Source organism: Anguilla rostrata, chromosome 11, assembly GCF_018555375.3.
Source record: "Anguilla rostrata isolate EN2019 chromosome 11, ASM1855537v3, whole genome shotgun sequence".
In the NCBI taxonomy this organism is placed as follows: domain Eukaryota; kingdom Metazoa; phylum Chordata; class Actinopteri; order Anguilliformes; family Anguillidae; genus Anguilla; species Anguilla rostrata.
Genome location: NC_057943.1, coordinates 36127987 through 36147598, shown reverse-complemented (window position 1 = coordinate 36147598; position 19612 = coordinate 36127987). Strand labels below are relative to the sequence as shown.

Genomic DNA, 19612 nt, shown 5'->3' with positions numbered 1-19612 from the left:
AGCAGACCCCTGACTAAATCCTCCCATCCCTGGAGCAGCCCCCTGACTGACTGAAGTCTTCCATCCCTGAAGCAGACCCCTGAATGACTGAACCCTCCCATCCCTGAAGCAGACCCCTGACTGACTGAATTCTTCCATCCCTGAAGCAGACCCCTGACTGAACCCTACCATCCCCGGAGCAGACCCCTGACTGACTGAACTCTTCAATCCCTGGAGCAGATCCCTGACTGGACCCTCCCATCCCTGGAGCAGACCCCTGACTGACTGAACCCTTCCATCCCTGGAGCAGACCCCTGACTGACTGAACTCTCCCATCCCTGAAGCAGACCCCTGACTGGACCCTACCATCCCTGGAGCAGACCCCTGACTGGACCCTACCATCCCTGGAGCAGACCCCTGACTGGACCCTACCATCCCTGGAGCAGACCCCTGACTGGACCCTACCATCCCTGGAGCAGACCCCTGACTGGACCCCACCATCCCTGGGCTGTGCAGTAGGCAATTTCCCATCATCCTCGAGGGATTCTGCCACAGTAGGCACTGGCATGGTCTGGATTTAATTCAGGATTACTATTTCTGAATTTGGAATAAGGCAGAATTTTCTAAAGTGCTCCATTTTCTCTTTCTGGGTTAATCTGGATATACCAAATTAGGAGACTCTAAAAGAGCCTCACAAACCCATTTTTCCCTTCATCATTACAGTGTTAACTCCCCTGCTCTTGTGATAATGTTTTTTAAACACAGTGAAATATTATGAACAAATGTCAGTAAAAAATCTGGAAACATTTACTTTTATAACTTTAATTACAATGACAAAATTCACCTCTCTGTATTCAGTGTGTACAGAGCCCGAAGATTCTGTTTAAGTAGAATCAACGCAAAAAGTAGAATCTAGGACAAATAGCATTTCGTTTTTTCCTGTGGGTTTACACAAATGATCCCTTGTAAATACAGAATATACTGAAAATGTATCAAAATAAAATATATTATCAAGATATTTTAACACTTCACAATATATGGGCAAATATACAAATTATGGTCTCTTTCAGACAATGTTTTTTCTTAAATAAAAAATAAAATAAAGAAGTATTTGTCAGTTTATATTGATAATATGCTTACAATGTTGCAATGTGTGTATTTCTATAAGGGATCATAATTTGGACACATATTAACTAGTTAAGTAATTTTGCAATTTTGATCCATGGTTCACTTTTTGGCTTCTGAAAACCATAGTACAAATAATACTAACAACAATAATAAAAACAACAACATCATAATAAAAAATAAAAAATATAATAATAATAATAATAATAATAATAGTTCTGCAGGCAGTAGAACAGGCACTCTGTTTGCTGTTTGGCTCAGTTTGGAAAGTGTAGTTCAGCTAAATTTTCTTCTGGAAAAGACATGAATGAAATGGTTTCTGTAGAATGACGTGGCATGCAGTGGAAAATTATGCCGGCTGTTGGAAAAGACATGCATTATAGAAACGCATTTTGTAAGCTCTGAGGCAATAGCAGGTCACACACACACTGTGCTTTAGCCCCTCCTATTCACATTTATCCTATTCAAGTTTTCACCAAAAAAACAGACATTTAACATGAACTGTCTCCAAAGTGCCAGTACATTCAAGGTAATCTTCATTTTTTTCAGTATCGTCAACATATCCTTTGCAAATACCAAAACTGAAAATACCAACTCCAAGTGCTTTTTGACATTTTCCTAACCCACTTATCGTTCAACCATGAAGCCATTCATTTTAGTTGTGCGCTGAAGTCATTAAATACAGCTCAGAAAGACATATTTTCATTTTTTTTAAATGCAACATATTATCACAAAATTTACTTCAAAACGGAGCAAATTGTTCATTAGATGGGGACTATTTTCATTATGTAGGTCCCGTGCATTTAAACACATTCGATGTGGTAGTGAATCGGCAAACCAAGGAAAGCCATGACTCGTGGGCAGTAAATATATGGCAAGCCATTTTAACATTTAATAGCCTCGCTTGACTATCCATAATTACATTTTACAAAATGCATTCTACAAATGCATTTTGACTAGTCGTAATTACAATGTGGCCAGTCAGAATGATAATACAGAATATATATGTAATTATAAACTGACTAGTAAAAACGATAATTCAAGATATCTGCAAATATATTGACTATTCAAAAGACCTTTTAAGGTGTCTATAATGACGTCACAGACATTGTTATTCGACTTGTCACACATACCGGTCTTCTTTAAAGATATCCATAACTTCTTTTTATATATCTTAAAAGGACTTGTATCAAATTCAAGATATCGACATTTTAGTTTTGAAAAGTTATCTACAATTGTGTTTTGACTAATAATATCTTAGATTCAGATATCAAAAACGATCATTTAAATAGCTTAAATCACGAGGAATTAAAGATAAGTCATGTGTTTGATACTCAAATCTGAATTGTAGATATCTTTAATCGGAGGTTCCATACAACTGAATGGCAAAAGTAACTTCAATCTTACTAGTCATAAATTAATTACAGATATCTGTAATGTGAATCCGGTCAGGCTATTAAATGTTAAAATGGACTGCCATAATATACTGCAGTAGCCAACTCGCCACCAGCTGCATTTTGGATGTTTACGTAACTGAAAAGGATGCGCATTAGTACACACCGAGTATGTGCTTACCCAGCATGCACTTTGCCTTCCTTACCGTCAGTCTACCTGAAACAGAACTACTTTTCACATATTGAAAAAGCAATCATTTTAAATTTATGAAGCTGTCTCAGTTAAAAGTACAAAGACTAGGTTCTTTGTACTTGCTGAATCATGCTGACCAAAGCAACAGTGGATCAGTTGCTGTGTGCTTTCAGTTGGAATATCTAATCCTTATTCCACAGCATTGGATAGCTGCTCCAGTTCACATGCAGTTCTGTGGTCTTAAACCTGAGTTTTAAACCTCAGCTAAGTACACTGCAATTGACCCATTAAGTATATGATATATTTTCATGTATTTTTAGAGAACAATGGCTTGATGGACAATAATGGTTTCTAGTTGGGATTATTCTTTTCATGGAATATATAAACAAAACTGAATAAATCGCCAGCGTTATCCGGTAAGGGGGGAGGCAGCTGGCTCAAGTTAGTTTTGGTCAGTCAGGTATTGGGTAAAGTTTGGGTCAGGCTTGGATCAGGTGTGGGTCCAGCTTGGGTCAGATTTTGAGTCTGGATCGGGTCAAGTTTTGGATAAGGTTTGGGGTGACGTTTGAGTCAGGGTAGAGCAGTGTTCCTGTGATGTCGGAGCGTGTGGTTTTTTTATTTAGGTTGTGGTTTAGTGGGTACGATCAGCCTCTGTTCAAACATCGTCCTCATGGTCTTCTCCACCTGCTTGAGGAAGATCTGGGGTATTCGGCCACACAGAGTGTTAACTGTGTCCAGGAACTTCGACTGCAGCGGCTCAAACAGGGCGTGTGCCATGTTGTCTTCAAGGGGGTACTGAAAAAAAAATCACAGAAAGACTCCATCGGTATGTGCACGTGATTCATTCCCTATCAGTGTGTACATCGGATCCAGACCCTATCACTATGACACATGGGTTTTCAGACCAAATTCAGTAAGGGTATGAACATTTTAAAATCTGCTGCTGCTAATCTTCTGTTTTTCACAATGTGTTGATGCTCGAAAGGTCTATAACTGAGGCTCAAATGTACAGATTTTTTTAAAGGAAAAAGGCTTCCATTTCAGTAATTCCACATTTCATTTTTTAAGTTTACTGTGGCAGTGAGCTCAGCCGGCCCATTTTCAGGACCTCATTGAGTAAAACTTGTACCATGCGAATAGACTGTGTTACTCTGGTGGCAAAGAACATCTAACAAATATTACTGCTACACCCACATTGGTGCTGCTGCTCCATATACTATTACTATTAATATTATTAGTGTAATTACTGTTATTCCAATTATAGTTGTCATGCTAGCCCATGGAATGCTGCTTCTTTGGAACACAGGAAATTTCAAATCTGCGTTTTACATGAATTCACTTGTGTTCTGATAAAAATAACTTTTTGCCATAAGTATGCCAATTCACAATAATAGCACAATGAATGTATGTCATTCATAATTTTATTACGACACTTGTAACGGAAGTGGGATGAAATAAGCTACAAATAATGTTTTGAAGTTTGGATAAAATTTTTTGTCATAGCAGCTAATAAAAAAAAACCCTTGGAGCGATTGCTGTTTTATTTACTCCTGTTTTTTTGCAGGCCTGTGAAAAAGTGGGTAGGCCATCTGGGTAGGTTTTCTCAGAATACATTTTCCACACATGCTATGCCCAGCTCCAGTGCTCCTTGGAGCTAATCCTATGACACGACTGTATTCCTGAAGGTAATGCAGTCATCGTCCCAGCTATTCCAACTCTATCGTCTTATGGTGGTACAAAAAAAGAAAAAACACAATTATGTAAATACATTTTTAAAATTCATATTAGAGCAAGACTAAGTTCACAACAAGGAGAGCCCAGGCTTCACATAAACTCAAACCAACAATGCAACCTCCCTGCCTAAAAAGTGCGCATCTGCTCATGAAAGCACAGCTTATTATCCTTAATGAAGCGGAAATAACTGAAGTAAAATCGGATGACTGAGATGTATGCAGCAAAGCTGAGGGAAAAACAAGACCACACCAGCAAGCACCTTACAGATAGCATGCTCTCATACAGGCAGAAAAGCATCATCTTTACAACTTTAAAAGGCCTACAATTTTTTTAAACAAACCTGATTTTTTACTTAGAACATGACTTAACCTGCTAATGTATATGACCTTTAGTGACCACTTTATAGTAACATGGTCATGGCAGGCAAGAAAAGTGTAGCTATATAATCTTACCATCGACAGTTTGCTGCTGCGGAGGTAAGTTTTCACAAACTAACTGTGAATATGCTTCTTCATATAGATGACGGCAGTACTACTAGCATTCTTTTTTACTGCGAGCAGTATCTTTTTTTGGTGTTCCAGAGTTTTAAATGGCCACAATACAATGATAACATGCACAGTGAACAGATCAAAGGCATTATCTTTTATAAGCCAGCTAGGGCACATGGCATCTTGTTTTTGACTTTTCCTACAAATTAAGCACTACCTCTTTAAATCTGGCAATGCTACCAACAGTTGTGTAAATATTATGATCAATAAGCAACACAAATGTCAGACACAAAAGATGATTGGATCAAAAAAAACAGGAGTAATTATTTTGATGCATTCAAATCTGGGTCATCACCTGTTGTAATCTAAAAACAGAGGGAATACCTGCATTTATAGAATGTAGTGTATTTTTTCCTGCTTTGGGGTGGGGGGGGTGGGGGGGTCTGTGTAAATTCACCTGCGTTAACGCAAACTCTGAATATGTTATGTTGTTGTGTTGTGTTATGTTGTGTTATGTTGTTGTGTTGTGTTGTGTTATGTTGTGTTGTGTAATGTTGTGTTATATTATGCTGTGTTATGTTATGTTGTCTTATGTTGTGTTATGTTGTGTTGTGTTGTGTTGTGTTTTGTTATGTTACGTTACTCTGTGTGTTTACCTTGCGCACCACATCATAAATGGCTTTGAAGGCGGGATGCTTGTCGTCATGGTAAACTCTGCGGATGCCGTGGAGGATGGAGACTCCTTCCTCCTCCGCGCCCTTGCAGTTGCTACCGTACGCGCAGTGCTCCGGGCGGTAGTTCCACTGGCACGGAAAGGTGTAAAGGTACTCTGGAAAACAGTGGGCACACATCACCATGACAACTTGGCGTTCCAAACACCTGCCGTATTCGCCTAAGGAAGAACACTTAGTGAAAAATCAGTGAGCTCTAAAGAGACATTGTCATCAATGATGGCTTCAGGTCTGTCTGGCGTAACTGGCTGAGGGGACAGTTGTTTCTGGTTTGTACAGAAAACATCTGGAATCTGTTCTCCTGAACCTTTAATCCAATGTCGAACATGTTTCTCTTGCTAAGGACTTAATAGGGACCATAATAGTTTGTGTTGGCATGTCTACTTTTGGTCAACACATAAACGTGTTGACAACGGACAGAAAATGGGATACTCTTGGGTAAATCAGGAAAAAAACATTCACAAATCAGAGACTGCTACGTAGGTGGGGCTTACACTAAAATAAACATCCCGGCATGCCTAGAGCCATGGTTAATAATGCTGGACAGGCCAGGTTCCCTGTTATTACCGATAACATGGCTGTAACAGAAAACCTCATTGAAAGAGGGAGACTGTTGTGGAGATTCAGTGACTAAGATGGCTCAACATATTGACAATACATGAGAAATGGTGTCCAAGGTGATGTCAGCATGGAACTCTGAGGGAATGACATCATCATAAAAGGACAACAGTGCAATGAAGTGTGCACTTCAGAAGCATGATCTAATCTTGAGGATACATGGGATTCTAAAGCCCTGAGTGGATCAGTAATGGTGTGGGTGTGGTCCTGGCATGGTTTGGGTAAAGCCCTGAGTGGATCAGTAATGGTGTGGGTGTGGTCCTGGCATGGTTTGGGTAAAGCCCTGAGTGGATCAGTAATGGTCTGCGTGTGGTCCTGGCATGGTTCGGGTAAAGCCCTGAGTGGATCAATAATGGTGTGGGTGTGGTCCTGGCATGGTTTGGGTTAGGGTTAGGGTTAGGGTTAGGGTTAGGGTTAGAATGCTGAGAAGGCAAGGTCAATACCAATAAATTACTTAATGCTACTGAGTGACATTTTTCACCCCATGTTAAAACATTTATTTTTTTCATAAAAGGGCTTCTTTTGAGATGGCTTGTGCCTAAATCCACAAGGCACGAATAGTCACCTAATGGTTTGACAAGTATGCTTTCAGCAATATTTTATGTATCAGTGTATCCGGGGTATGGCAGCCCCCAAGAGCCAATCAGATGGCTTCCAGCAGGCTGTGTACCTGGGTTGTAGTGGAAGATGATGTTGAGGAGGTCCTGGTCGCCCCAGGCGATGAGGTCCTTGTACTTCTCATATAGCGGCTGAAGAAGGTCCTCCCATGACAGACCAGTGGGAATCAAGCTGCTCTGTAGGATCAGTAACACATGACAGGCTAACAGGAGTCATACTGCTCTGTAGGATCAGTAACACATGACAGGCTAACAGGAGTCATTTCTCTAGATCAGGAAATGACATTTTGGGAGGTCAGCCTATTCCCCCAGTGAGTCTGTTCCACGTTATCATATATCTATGCAGAGTAGTGTGGGATATGATTTTGAATACTCAATAGTTTGCCAGTTTTTGTTGTAATTTTACACTTATTTCACACATAAGAATATTTATGAGTATATTTGTGAAAATGCAATAAAGCAGGTATGTGCCATAACAATATTGATCTTTTATTAATCATTATAATGAGCATGTATAATGAAACAATGGTTTATAATTGCACAAACCAGCATGAACAATTGATAAATGATTTATTAATTTTTCCTGTTGATATCCAACCTGACAGTGCTACCGAAATCCTCCCTGCAGCAAATGTGTGAAACTAGAACAACAGCGCTTTTGTCAAGACGTAACTGCCAGCGGAACCCAGCGAAGCGGTTGAGCCAGATTTCACTCTCCAGATTGATTGCTATGGCTATGTACTGCAGGGCATTTAAGTTTCAGCTTTCAAAAGGAACATTTGGTTAAATTTATTACTTTAATTTGTCAGTTTCATTGACTCCATTCTAACCTTTCGCGGAATCATATTGATGGTAATGAGAGCCTACCCAATACTTTGATCTGCTCTCGATAGCCACATGCTTGCACACACCACCAGGTGACGGGGAACTGAAAGCTACTGACATGATTATGAAAGCAGGGGATCTGTACAACCCCCAGCACACCTTTTACAAGGAAAACCTAAAAAAAGAAAAGGCTTGGGATGAAGTTTCTGGGTGTGGCAGGCACTGCCAGAACCTTCAACCTCAGATTGCCATGTTATGGTGTGGAAGAGCACAGCCACATCAAACGGACATGCTGTTCTCAGGTTGTGCATTTGATCACAGCCAACTCACCCAGCGGATGAGCCAGGTGTCCTCGGTGGCCTGTGCCTAGGACACAGCCACAACCATGCAACCGATGAGCCGTTCTCAGGTGTGTGCCAGACGCAGCCACAACTCAACCCAGATGAGCCAGTTTCTCAGGTGTGTGCCAGGACACAGCCACAACTCAACCCCGATGAGCCTGTCTCTCAGGTGTGTGCCAGGACACAACCACAACTCAACCCTGATGAGCCTGTCTCTCAGGTGTGTGCCAGGACACAGCCACAACTCAACCCAGATGAGCCAGTGTCTCAGGTGTGTGCCAGGACACAGCCACAACTCAACCCCGATGAGCCTGTCTCTCAGGTGTGTGCCAGGACACAGCCACAACTCAACCCAGATGAGCCAGTGTCTCAGGTGTGTGCCAGGACACAGCCACAACTCAACCCCGATGAGCCTGTCTCTCAGGTGTGTGCCAGGACACAGCCACAACTCAACCCGATGAGCCGTTCTCAGGTGTGTGCCAGGACACAGCCACAACTCAACCCCGATGAGCCTGTCTCTCAGGTGTGTGCCAGGACACAGCCACAACTCAACCCCGATGAGCCTGTGTCTCAGGTGTGTGCCAGGACACAGCCACAACTCAACCCTGATGAGCCTGTGTCTCAGGTGTGTCCCAGGACACAGCCACAACTCAACCCCGATGAGCCTGTCTCTCAGGTGTGATATGCACCTGGGCCACGCTTGACCCGGGATCCAAATGCCGCGATAAAAGGTAAATGTGGATGGTTACAGTCGGGTCACTTTTGGCCCAAAACTGAAATGCTGCACTAACCTTACATGTGGATAGGGGGACTTTTGCCACGTTTGGCCCACAATACACTTGCCATTGCCATAACTGAGCCCTAAGTACCTGAACACAACCACATTTGTCCCAGAATCGTCTATCTGGGTATGTTATCAGGTGGAAATAGCACTATTTCTAGTGCTACGCGTGCGCTCTGCTCCTGGTGTACCTGAACAAGCCGCCACTGGCACACTTTGCTTCCCTTACCCTACACTACGCGTGCGCTCTGCTCCTGGTGTACCTGAACAAGCCACCACTGGCACACTTTGCTTCCCTTACCCTACGCTGCAGTACGCGTGCGCTCCCCTCCTGGTGTACCTGAACAAGCCACGACTGGCACACTTTGCTTCTGCGTACGCTGCACTGCTGGTGTACTACTGAGTCTTTCGTCAGGTTTCGCATTTGAAACCAGGAACCAGTTCAGCTGTTTAAGCAGTCTTGAGCAGCTTCCCTCTGAAGTTCCTCACCTTGAACAGTGTGCCCCTGATCCGGGTCAGGTTCATCAGCATCACCCCGGAGTTGAGCCCCGCTGCCCCATAGAAGGGGTGCCGCGCGTAGCGGCTGTACCAGCCGGTTTTGGGGATCTCGTGGTCCGGAGCCATGCCGGCCAGCTGGGTGCTGTTGAAGTCCTTCAGGATGCTCCAGATGTGGTCCATGGGCCGCAGGAAGAGCACATCTGTATCCACGTACAGGAGCGAATCCACGTCCTTCAGCAAAACCTGCGTGCAGGCAGGGGCGGTATTGCAGTATTATCTACAAAATCATCTGAGATTAAACTTCAATGCACATACCAAAATTGCGGTTAATTCCATTTTAATTGAATTCAATTCATGAATTGAAAAACACACATCAGAGAACATCAGAGGCAATTAATAACTAAAATTTCAATTCATTTTTTCATTGCTCACACTGAAAATGAAATTGACCTGAACTCTGTGTCCTTTCGCAGTAGAATGTGAATACAGAGGCTGAATACAGGCTAGACCTTTTTAGGGCCTCTGTACTACTGCAGGGTTGGAGAAGTTGGACTTTAGCACACACATCCTGAAACGTGCTGCCAGTGCTTTGTGTCCTTCCTGTCCATTTGCAGAGCTGCATTCTGACTTTCTGAGGAGGCTAGCATGCACGCTAACCACTGTCTGAGGAGGCTAGCATGCCTGTGAAGTATGTCCACACTGCAAGCTGAATATTGCTGTGTTTGAAATGTAAGGCCCAAGAATATGCATAGATGCTGGCTTTAAATTCTCAACACAGTAAGAGACTACATGTTAAAATTCCCAGTGGTCATCACTAGTGTTTATATGCAATGATTTACAGTAAACTTTTCTGTTGGTTCAAGAGCTGGTAATTTATAGTTAGCAGTTCACAGAAAATAAGTGTTTTGGGTCATACGTTGAAGCACTGTCCTTTTGGAATGAATGAGGAACTCGGCCCCAATATTTCCTGTGCTGAATGTTTAATTACAATTAATCTTTATTCTGTGGACATTGTGGACATTGCCTCTGAATTCTGATTATGCAGGTGCGACTGTGGTGAAGCATGGATCTCTCCAGCTGCAAAAATCACCAACTAACAAGAGAAATCTGTGGAGCACTGGAGGGAACAGTATATTGCCTTGCTATTGAATCAACGGTGAAGGTTTAGGCCCAAACATTCAAGTGCACTAAACTGTGATAAAAAGCAAGCAGTGCATATGATGGCAGACTCTTCTCTTCTTTTAGATGCCTGTGAATAACATGGGGACGGTGATGTAAATGCAGAGGTGTTCAGTTCTCACGGGGAGGAAGAGGCGCTGGGCGGCGCATGGCTTGAACAGGTTCTTCCACTCCTCAGCATTCTCTGCGGAGAATGTGATTGGGTATATGCTGTACTGAAACCTGGGGGAGAGAAACCGGGGCCATCTCTTCAGCTGAAAAAGAAAATGCACAATGTTACAATTCATCACTCAGACCCCGTTAAAACACATCACTCACAGACCCATTTACAATTCATCACTCAGACCCCGTTAAAAAACATCACTCACAGACCCATTTACAATTCATCACTCAGACCCCGTTAAAACACATCACTCACAGACCCATTTACAATTCATCACTCAGACCCCGTTAAAACACATCACTCACAGACCCATTTACAATTCATCACTCAGACCCCGTTAAAAAACATCACTCACAGACCCATTTACAATTCATCACTCAGACCCCGTTAAAACACATCACTCACAGACCCATTTACAATTCATCACTCAGACCCGGTTAAAACACATCACTCACAGACCCATTTACAATTCATCACTCAGACCCGGTTAAAACACATCACTCACAGACCCATTTACAATTCATCACTCAGACCCCGTTAAAACACATCACTCACAGACCCATTTACAATTCATCACTCAGACCCCGTCAAAACACATCACTCACAGACCCATTTACAACCTATCACTCACAGAACCATTTTCAACTGATCACTCACAGACTCATTTACAACTTATCACTCACAGACCCAGTTACAACTGATCACTCACAGACCCATTTACAACTGATCACTCACAGACCCAGTTACAACTGATCACTCACAGACCCATTTACAACTGATCACTCACAGACCCAGTTACAACTGATCACTCACAGACTCAGTTGCAACTGATGACTCACAGACCCATTTACAACTGATCACTCACAGACACATTTACAACTTATCACTCACAGAACCATTTACATCTGATCACTCACAGACCCATTTACAATCCACCACTCACAGACCCATTTACAACCCACCACTCACAGACCCAGTTACAACCCACCACTCACAGACCCAGTTACAACCCACCACTCACAGGCCCAGTTATAACCCACCACTCACAGACCCAGTTACAACCCATTACTCACAGACCCAGTTATAACCCACCAATCACAGACCCAGTTACAACCCATTACTCACAGACCCAGTTATAACCCACCACTCACAGACCCAGTTACAACCCATTACTCACAGACCCAGTTACAACCCACCACTGAGATACTCACACAAGAGATGTGCAATAAAATGACAGTCTAAGAAAACAAACGCACCCCTTTATCAAACACTGTGGCCAGGGCATGCTCTGTGAAGATGTGGAACTTTATTCTCTTGAGGCTGAAGATCAGGGCAGATTTGAGCATGGTGAAGGCCTCTTCTACACGGTCCCCACAGACCACCGCCGCCAGGTGCATCGTCTCACCGATGATGGGGCCTCTGGGCAAGGCCCGCCCCCATTCAGTCCTCACCCTATCAGAGGGCACATAAGCACAACATGAGCATGTGATCTAAGATCTATATGTGCACTGGCTGTGTAGCTGCTATGTATACTCAGCATGGTAGTACAGGTTTCTATATTAACTCTTACTCTCAAAGGCACAAAGTTCTATATTAACTATTACTCTCTATGGCACAAAGTTCTACATTAACTTTACTCTCTATGGTACAGAGTTCTACAATAACTATTGCTCTCTATGGTACAGAATTCTATATCAGCTTTTACTCTCTATGATACAGAGTTCTATATTAAATAGACACCAGGCTGCTATTACTCTCTATGGGAGTAGAGTTCTATATTAAATAGGCACCAGGCTACTATTACTCTCTATGGGAGTAGAGTTCTATATTAAATAGACACCAGGCTACTATTACTCTCTATGGGAGTAGAGTTCTATATTAAATAGACACCAGGCTACTATTACTCTCTATGGGAGTAGAGTTCTATATTAAATAGACACCAGGCTACTATTACTCTCTATGGGAGTAGAGTTCTATATTAAATAGACACCAGGCTACTATTACTCTCTATGGGAGTTCTAAATTAAAAATTCTTAATGATGTTCATCTTTTTACATAACCGCACCGACATGATGCTGCACAACTTGGTTTGCTTGATTTCTAATAGTCCTATTTTCAAAACCTCTGCTTGAGAGGTCAAACCAAGGGCATAGCATCAGGAGGGATATTTAAATGGAGGGAGATGTGTAAAATGCTTTGCATTTATCCAGTTCCATCCAAACACCAATACAGCACCATCAGGGGCCTGGTTGCTCTCCCTGTCTCCCAGAAGCAAATCTGTGCTCTTTTGCACATGCGTGAATTTAGCATAGCATAAGATAACATAACATAATGACAAGAACAGGCCATTCAGCCCAACAAAGCTTGCCATTTTCACAACTAAAATAGTCCCCTAATTACCTAGACTAGATAGTATACACTGTATCAACCCTAGTCTTGACAATCCCCAGAGTTTCTGCCTCTACTACGTGACCTGGCAGGCTATTCCACACATTGACTACTTTCTGCGTGAAAAAAATTTGTCCTAACGTCTGTGCGAAATTTACCTTTTGCTAATTTCCATTTATGTTCCCTCGTTCTACTAGCAGAAATCGATGCATGTGAATTTGACCTGCTCCTGGCTGCTGCCGTAGCCTGCTGATCCACGATGACAGTTAGTGTTCCCCCGTCGGAGATCAGCAGGCTTCGGTGGCAGACGGGAGCAAGTCAAATTCACGCAAAAGAGCACAGACTTACTTCCGGTCACCGTAGCCGCACCCACAGCCATCGATGCTTAAAGTCCCTCATGTCCCAGTCCCAGTATGGCAGTGGCTCTGTGGTTCATTTTCTTAGAATGCGATGCGGGTGAATACTGAAGAACTATACATTGCGCCCCAGCATCGATTTAACAAAACACATTTCAACAGAAACGCCGAAGCGTTCCCCCCCCCCGCAAGTACATAACCGGCTCCCTCGTAGTTAAAGTTAGCGGCTCCCTTGAGTCGTAGTTAAAGCTAACTGTGGAGATTCCCTCCTTCAGCAAAATGAACAGAAGATCACTTTGAAAGTTCTTTGGGAGGGAGGCCCAGTGGGAAGCAGAGGGATATTTCTGTGCGCTTCAGTGAATGGGTCCTCTATCTGTGCGGCTGACACGTTAATGGCTTTTTGTGGGGCACTGAAACGGGATCCCCCATTTATTTTAAGCCGGCAGAGCACACTGAATTGTGTCCACATTTCATATGTGCCGTTTCTTTAAAATAGCTAATGTATGTAAAAATTTAAGGACATCTCTCTATCAAATAAACAGTAGCTTATTCTATTTTTCACTACTAGGTTAAAAAAATTTATACATTAAAGTAATTTATTGATGTGTTTTGTATTTACAGTGTGTTTAAAATATATTTGATGAAATATCTTGTTTATATAAATTTTATTGACAATAGTGTGCCCCCTCATCCCCAGCAAATGCCGCCTCCCATGTGAACAATGCTTTGGATCTGTTTGGAAGCAATGGATGGAATGAGGCTCGAGTGTCTCGTGGAAGGCATTGTCTTGGCTGGCTGCTGTTTTGCTCAATGGTCTGTCTTTCACGTGCGTAATGTGAATAACCGCATGATTACTGACACGCAAACAGGCCTGGCACAGCCGTGCATGTTTACCTCAGACCCGGTTTCCGTGGAAGCGCGCATAAATCCTGCTAAATGTGCTGTATCTGGCATGCCATACTTTCGCTCCGCCCCCTTCGGAACACCGTCAGTAGGGACCGATGACCTCATTTACTTTTCCACAATGCAGTGGCAGTGTAGAGGATGACCGAGGAGGCCCTCTGTTCAGAGTCCGCAAACATGCCCTTCCGCGGCGTTACAGAAATGGAACCAAAATTCAATGAAAACAAAACCTGCCAGATTTAAGACCTATTCGATTTAACAAAATGGTTGCCATAGCAGCCTCTGTACGTCTGGTGTGGCTGTGGTTTAAACTGTAGCATCTCCACAGACCTCATTGTGACACAGTAGTTTTCTGGCTTATAAGAAACCGGGGTCTGTGTATCCTGGAGGTAATGCTCCATGACTGTATTTGAATGCCAATCCTGCATGGGCTGAATGCCGTGTAAGCATCATAACCAAGCTTGTTAGATTAAATGGCAATTAGCGGGTGGACAATAGTCTGATAAATGGTTCCTAATGCTCCACTGACAGGACAACTCCACAGTGTCCAGGCAGAACATGGGAAAGATACAGCTGCAAGGAGAACATCGGGGGGTTAGGACAAAATGGCCGCTGTCAACAGCGCTCGCCTCATGAGTCGAATGACTTCATCTACACTGGACAAACTGCCACTGAAAACAAACAATATGCTGTACGCATGTCGCCATTTTACTGGCGTATGCTGGCTGTGTTCTTACAGTAGAGTCATTATGACTGAAACACTGAGTTCAGGAATATGTACATTTTAATGTATGGGATTTAAGTGCACCCGTGTTTCTTGTGAAAGAAAGGGGGTGCATGATTGTGTTCCCTGAGCAATATGAATTTACTCTGAGCACACACTAGTGGCCAATAATGTTTATCCAAAATACCAAACACATATGCAAAAACACTGTAACATTTACATTTTAAATCCTTTAGGTATTAACTGTAGCCTGTACTTTAAAAGGATTAAGAATCCTTTAAAATGTATTTCCATGTGACAAAAATATTTTGTGAAATATACATATTGAAAACTAAGTATAATTAATCTGCTGATGCAAAGGAGTAGAATATGATTATGCACAACTGCCATTCCCAATATGATGGTTTACATTATGGCTACTCTGTTTACAGTTTTGTGTGCTTGTGACAAATTGTCACTAAAGTGGAAGGGTTGGCAATGTAAATCCAATTTTAGCACCAATGGGACTGATTCAAACCACAAAATGTATTGATTTTCTAACTCATGACAGATGCCAGTTCCAACCAGTATCAATACTGAAGTGATTCTGCTAGTTTGAGTCTTCTTTCAGCCCATAAGAATCAGAGACCATTTAGTTCCAATAAGGCAGTGTAAAACTCGTTCTTTCAGCATCGAGGAATTAGAAACCATTCAGAATAAAATTCAGAGAGTACTCAGGTACCCTTCTGCCTTCATTAGAGGTAACTTTCACTGGGAGAAAAAACACTCAAACTGCAGAATATGTTAAATTAAGAGAACTTGTATTTTGGTTCCTGTTTAAAATGAATTATTTCATTATTTGCTTTTTAAAATGTAAAGAAAGGCTAGGCGCTATATCGTGGGGCAGTGCACTATGGGGTTTCTGGTTCTCTCACTCCAAAATTTCTATTTTGAATGGACATTGACTGTTCTCCCTAAGAAGAATGTGTCATTTTCACAGCCATGGTAATGTGTGCGTTTGTGGTAATGTAATGTGTGTGTTTGTGGTATTGTGTGCTTTTGTGGTAATGTGAGTTTGTGGTAATGTATGCTTTTGTGGTAATGTGTGCTTTTGTGGTAACGTGCGCTTTTGTGGTAACGTGCGCTTTTGTGGTGATGTGTGCGTTTGTGGTAATGTGTGCATTTGTGATAATGTGTGCGTTTGTGGTATGTGTGTGTTAGTGGTAATGTGTGTGTTAGTTGTAATGTGTGTGTTAGTTGTAATGTGTGTGTTTGTGGTATTGTGAGCTTTTGTGGTAATGTGTGCATTTGTGGTAATGTATACGCTTGTGGTAATGTGTGCATTTGTGGTAATGTAATGTGTGTTTGTGGTAATGTGTGCATTTGTGGTAATGTATACGCTTGTGGTAATGTGTGCATTTGTGGTAATGTAATGTGTGTTTGTGGTAATGCGTTAGTTTACGGTATTGTGTGCGTTTGTGGTAATGTATGTTTTTGTGGTAATGTGTGCGTTTGTGGTAGTATGCGCTTTTGTGGTAATGTGTGCGTTTGTGGTATGTGTGCGTTTGTGGTAATGTGTGTTTTTAGTATGTGTGCGTTTGTGGTAATGTGTGCGTTTGTTTAATGTAATATGTCCTTTTGTGGTATTGTGTGCTTTTGTGGTAATGTGTGCATTTGTAGTAATGTGTGCGTTTGTGGTATGTGTGCGTTTGTGGTAATGTATATGTTTGTTGTAATGTAATGTGTGCGTTTGTGGTATGTGTGCATTTGTGGTAATGTATATGTTTGTTGTAATGTAATGTGTGCGTTTGTGGTAATGTGTGCGTTTATGGTAATGTTTATGTTTGTTGTGTGTAATGTGTGGTTTGTGGTAATGTGTGCGTTTTATGTAATGTGGCTTTGTGGTATGTGCATTGTGGTATGTGGGTTGTGTATGTGTGTTTGTGGTATGTGTGCGTTTGTGGTAATGTGTGCGTTTGTGGTAATGTGCGTTTGTGGTATGTGTGCGTTTGTGGTAATGTGTGCGTTTGTGGTAGGTGTGCGTTTGTGGTAATGTGTGTGTTTGTGGTAGGTGTGCGTTTGTGGTATTGTGTGCGTTTGTGGTATGTGTGCGTTTGTGGTAATGTGTGCGTTTGTGGTAATGTGTGTGTTTGTGGTATGTGTGTGTTTGTGGTAATGTGTGCGTTTGTGGTAATGTGTGTTTGTGGTATGTGTGCATTTGTGGTAATGTGTGCGTTTGTGGTAATGTGTGTTTGTGGTATGTCTGCGTTTGTGGTATGTGGTAATGTGTGTTTGTGGTATGTGTGCGTTTGTGGTAATGTGTGTTTGTGGTATGTGTGCGTTTGTGGTAATGTGCGCTTTTGTGGTAATGTGTGTGTATGGGGTAATGTGCACTTTTGTGGTACTGTGTGCGTTTGTAGTAATGTGTGCATTTGTGGTGTGTGCACTTTTGTGGTAATGTGTGTTTGTGGTAATGTGTGTGTTTGTGGTATGTGTGTGTTTGTGGTAATGTGTGCGTTTGTGGTAATGTGTGCGTTTGTGGTAATGTGTGTGTTTGTGGTAATGTGTTCCTGTGTTCACATTGAGGACGACTAACTCTCCCCTCCTAGGAAAGGCAGTCCACAGCTTGTACAAGGTAATGAACTGCGGCTGCAAACTGCATTACACAATTGTTTAAATGCAACAAGAGCTTAATATGCTCGATGGCAAGAGAGCACGTTTCATAAAAGAAATGGACTATACTTAGTAACTGTTGGAGGCTTACAGCCAGGAAACACTGTCAATAAATATTTTGATTACATTTACATTACAAATGTTATGATAATTTGGGCTGTCTTTCCCATTCCCCTGTAGGTCCTCTGTGTCCCTCCAGGTTGCCAGGTTTCCCTAAACCCCCTTAAACAACAACATTGGGCAACTTCTGCTGATGAATATTGGGCATTGAGTAACAACATAAAACTATCTGCAAGCATGTCCGTTTTTCTGCTTCCTCAGAGTGTATGAATGGAAAATGCGGCTGGTGCATTAAAAAAAAATGCTTATGGATTTATGGCAGCAAGTTTCAATCACTATAAATTACTTAAATTTTGTGTTTAGTTTGCATTTTCCTATTGCGCCTCTGATCGGGGAGGGACTGCTGTTCAGATAGTGAGAAGTGGCCACTTACCTGGGTTTTGCGTGCATGCTGGTCGGCTGTGTTAAAAGTTTTATTCCTTGCCAGTTTAACCGCGGCTGTCCTTGTGCCGCTTGCTGTGGTGTTTTGGCAGAATCCGCCGGCGCCGCATTTCCCCCTTTCAGGGCGGCTGAAGACCCTACCCAGGCTTGTTTTAAAGACCGCTCGTCCGCGGCGTTCCCCGCGTAGAAATACAGGAGCGCGGAGAGCGCGGCGCACAGAAAGATGGCTAAAATCTTGCCGTGCGTTCTCATTGTGAAATACGTTCCCCGCGTCCGCGAGAGTGTGCCTCCCTCACTCCCGGGGACAGAAAATTAAAGCCAGACCTGACATGATGTTGTTAGTTCTCTCCAGTCCCAGTGTGCCGAGGGACGGTAAGCAACACTGCGAAGGTAAATCACCCGGGCCAGGAGGCCGTCTCGTGCCCACGGCCATATTTACTAAAGCCAGCTGTGGGTGGCTGAACAATACTCCTTCATCAGGCGAAACTGTTCCGTTTTACACATAGGCTATATACTTTATAACATCGGTCTGCTCACTACATTATATCAAAAGTAATACATGCTAAGAGGTTTGGAGCTCTGTTGTGTTGCTTTCTGTGGAGCTGAAGCTGAACTGTGTTTACAGCTGCTCAGGGGGCAGTGAAGTTAATGTTTGTGAGGAATGAGAGTCTTTGGTTGCTCGGCGTGGAGATCCCTGTGTTTGGAAAGGAAACAGTGTTGCAGTGTTGATGTTAAAGTTGCTCTAGGCTTACAATTAACGTCAATCGATACTTAGATTGTGAATGGGCCAGTTCTATCACACCAGAGAGTTACTGACACAGAAGATGCACAATTTAAAGGTGCAGCAAAATTTCCTACATCAGTTACTCAACATCACATTGTCTGGCTGCGACCACAAACCAGACCTGAACAAATTATTTGAAACCCTGAGTTTCCGGTGGAATGTGTGGTGAATGTGTTACGTTTGCGGAGCGTGCTACCCATACAGCAAGCCAGAAAAGATTTAAACTGCAAAGCGTGGGACAGAAAGGATACAGCAGTTTGGGCAGAAATATGGGATGTCCCAGCTGACACAGTACTGTTGGTAACCCTAGTCAAAACTCTGCCCGTCAAAACCCTGAGGAACTAAGTATATCCACTACCAAGTCAAACAAAACCTCACAGATGGTGCCTACACGCACACACACATATACATGCACCCATGCACACACACACACAGCACACACACTCAGCACATTATCTCACTGACCGTGCCTAAAGAACCTTTAAACAGGAAGTTCATAAGGTCAGGGGGGACTGTTGGAGCACAGCCTTTGCACTACTGAGTGGAGCCATTGTGCATGTACCGCGTTTAGTGGGCTGCAGTGTAGTATAATGTTAAGGAACTGGGTCTGTAACTCAGCGCTGCAGTGTAGTATAATG

General features: G+C 42.7%; 1 protein-coding gene across 2 annotated transcripts; it reads right to left on the bottom strand.

The window, feature by feature from the left end:
- Nucleotides 1-747: 747 nt before the first annotated feature.
- LOC135234774 (glucoside xylosyltransferase 2-like) lies at nt 748-18835 on the bottom strand. 2 transcript variants are annotated; one of them, XM_064299680.1, is made up of 7 exons: nt 18183-18835; nt 11923-12118; nt 10626-10757; nt 9316-9567; nt 6933-7056; nt 5570-5742; nt 748-3486 (listed from the first exon to the last, which is right to left on the bottom strand). In XM_064299680.1, the coding sequence occupies exons 1-7, from the start codon at nt 18440-18442 to the stop codon at nt 3307-3309; spliced, it is 1317 nt and encodes a 438-aa protein (XP_064155750.1). In that variant the 5' UTR covers nt 18443-18835; the 3' UTR covers nt 748-3306. The 2 variants fall into 2 exon arrangements, with proteins under 2 accessions (XP_064155750.1, XP_064155753.1); XM_064299683.1 differs by lacking the exon at nt 18183-18835 and adding an exon at nt 13213-13589.
- Nucleotides 18836-19612: the final 777 nt, after the last annotated feature.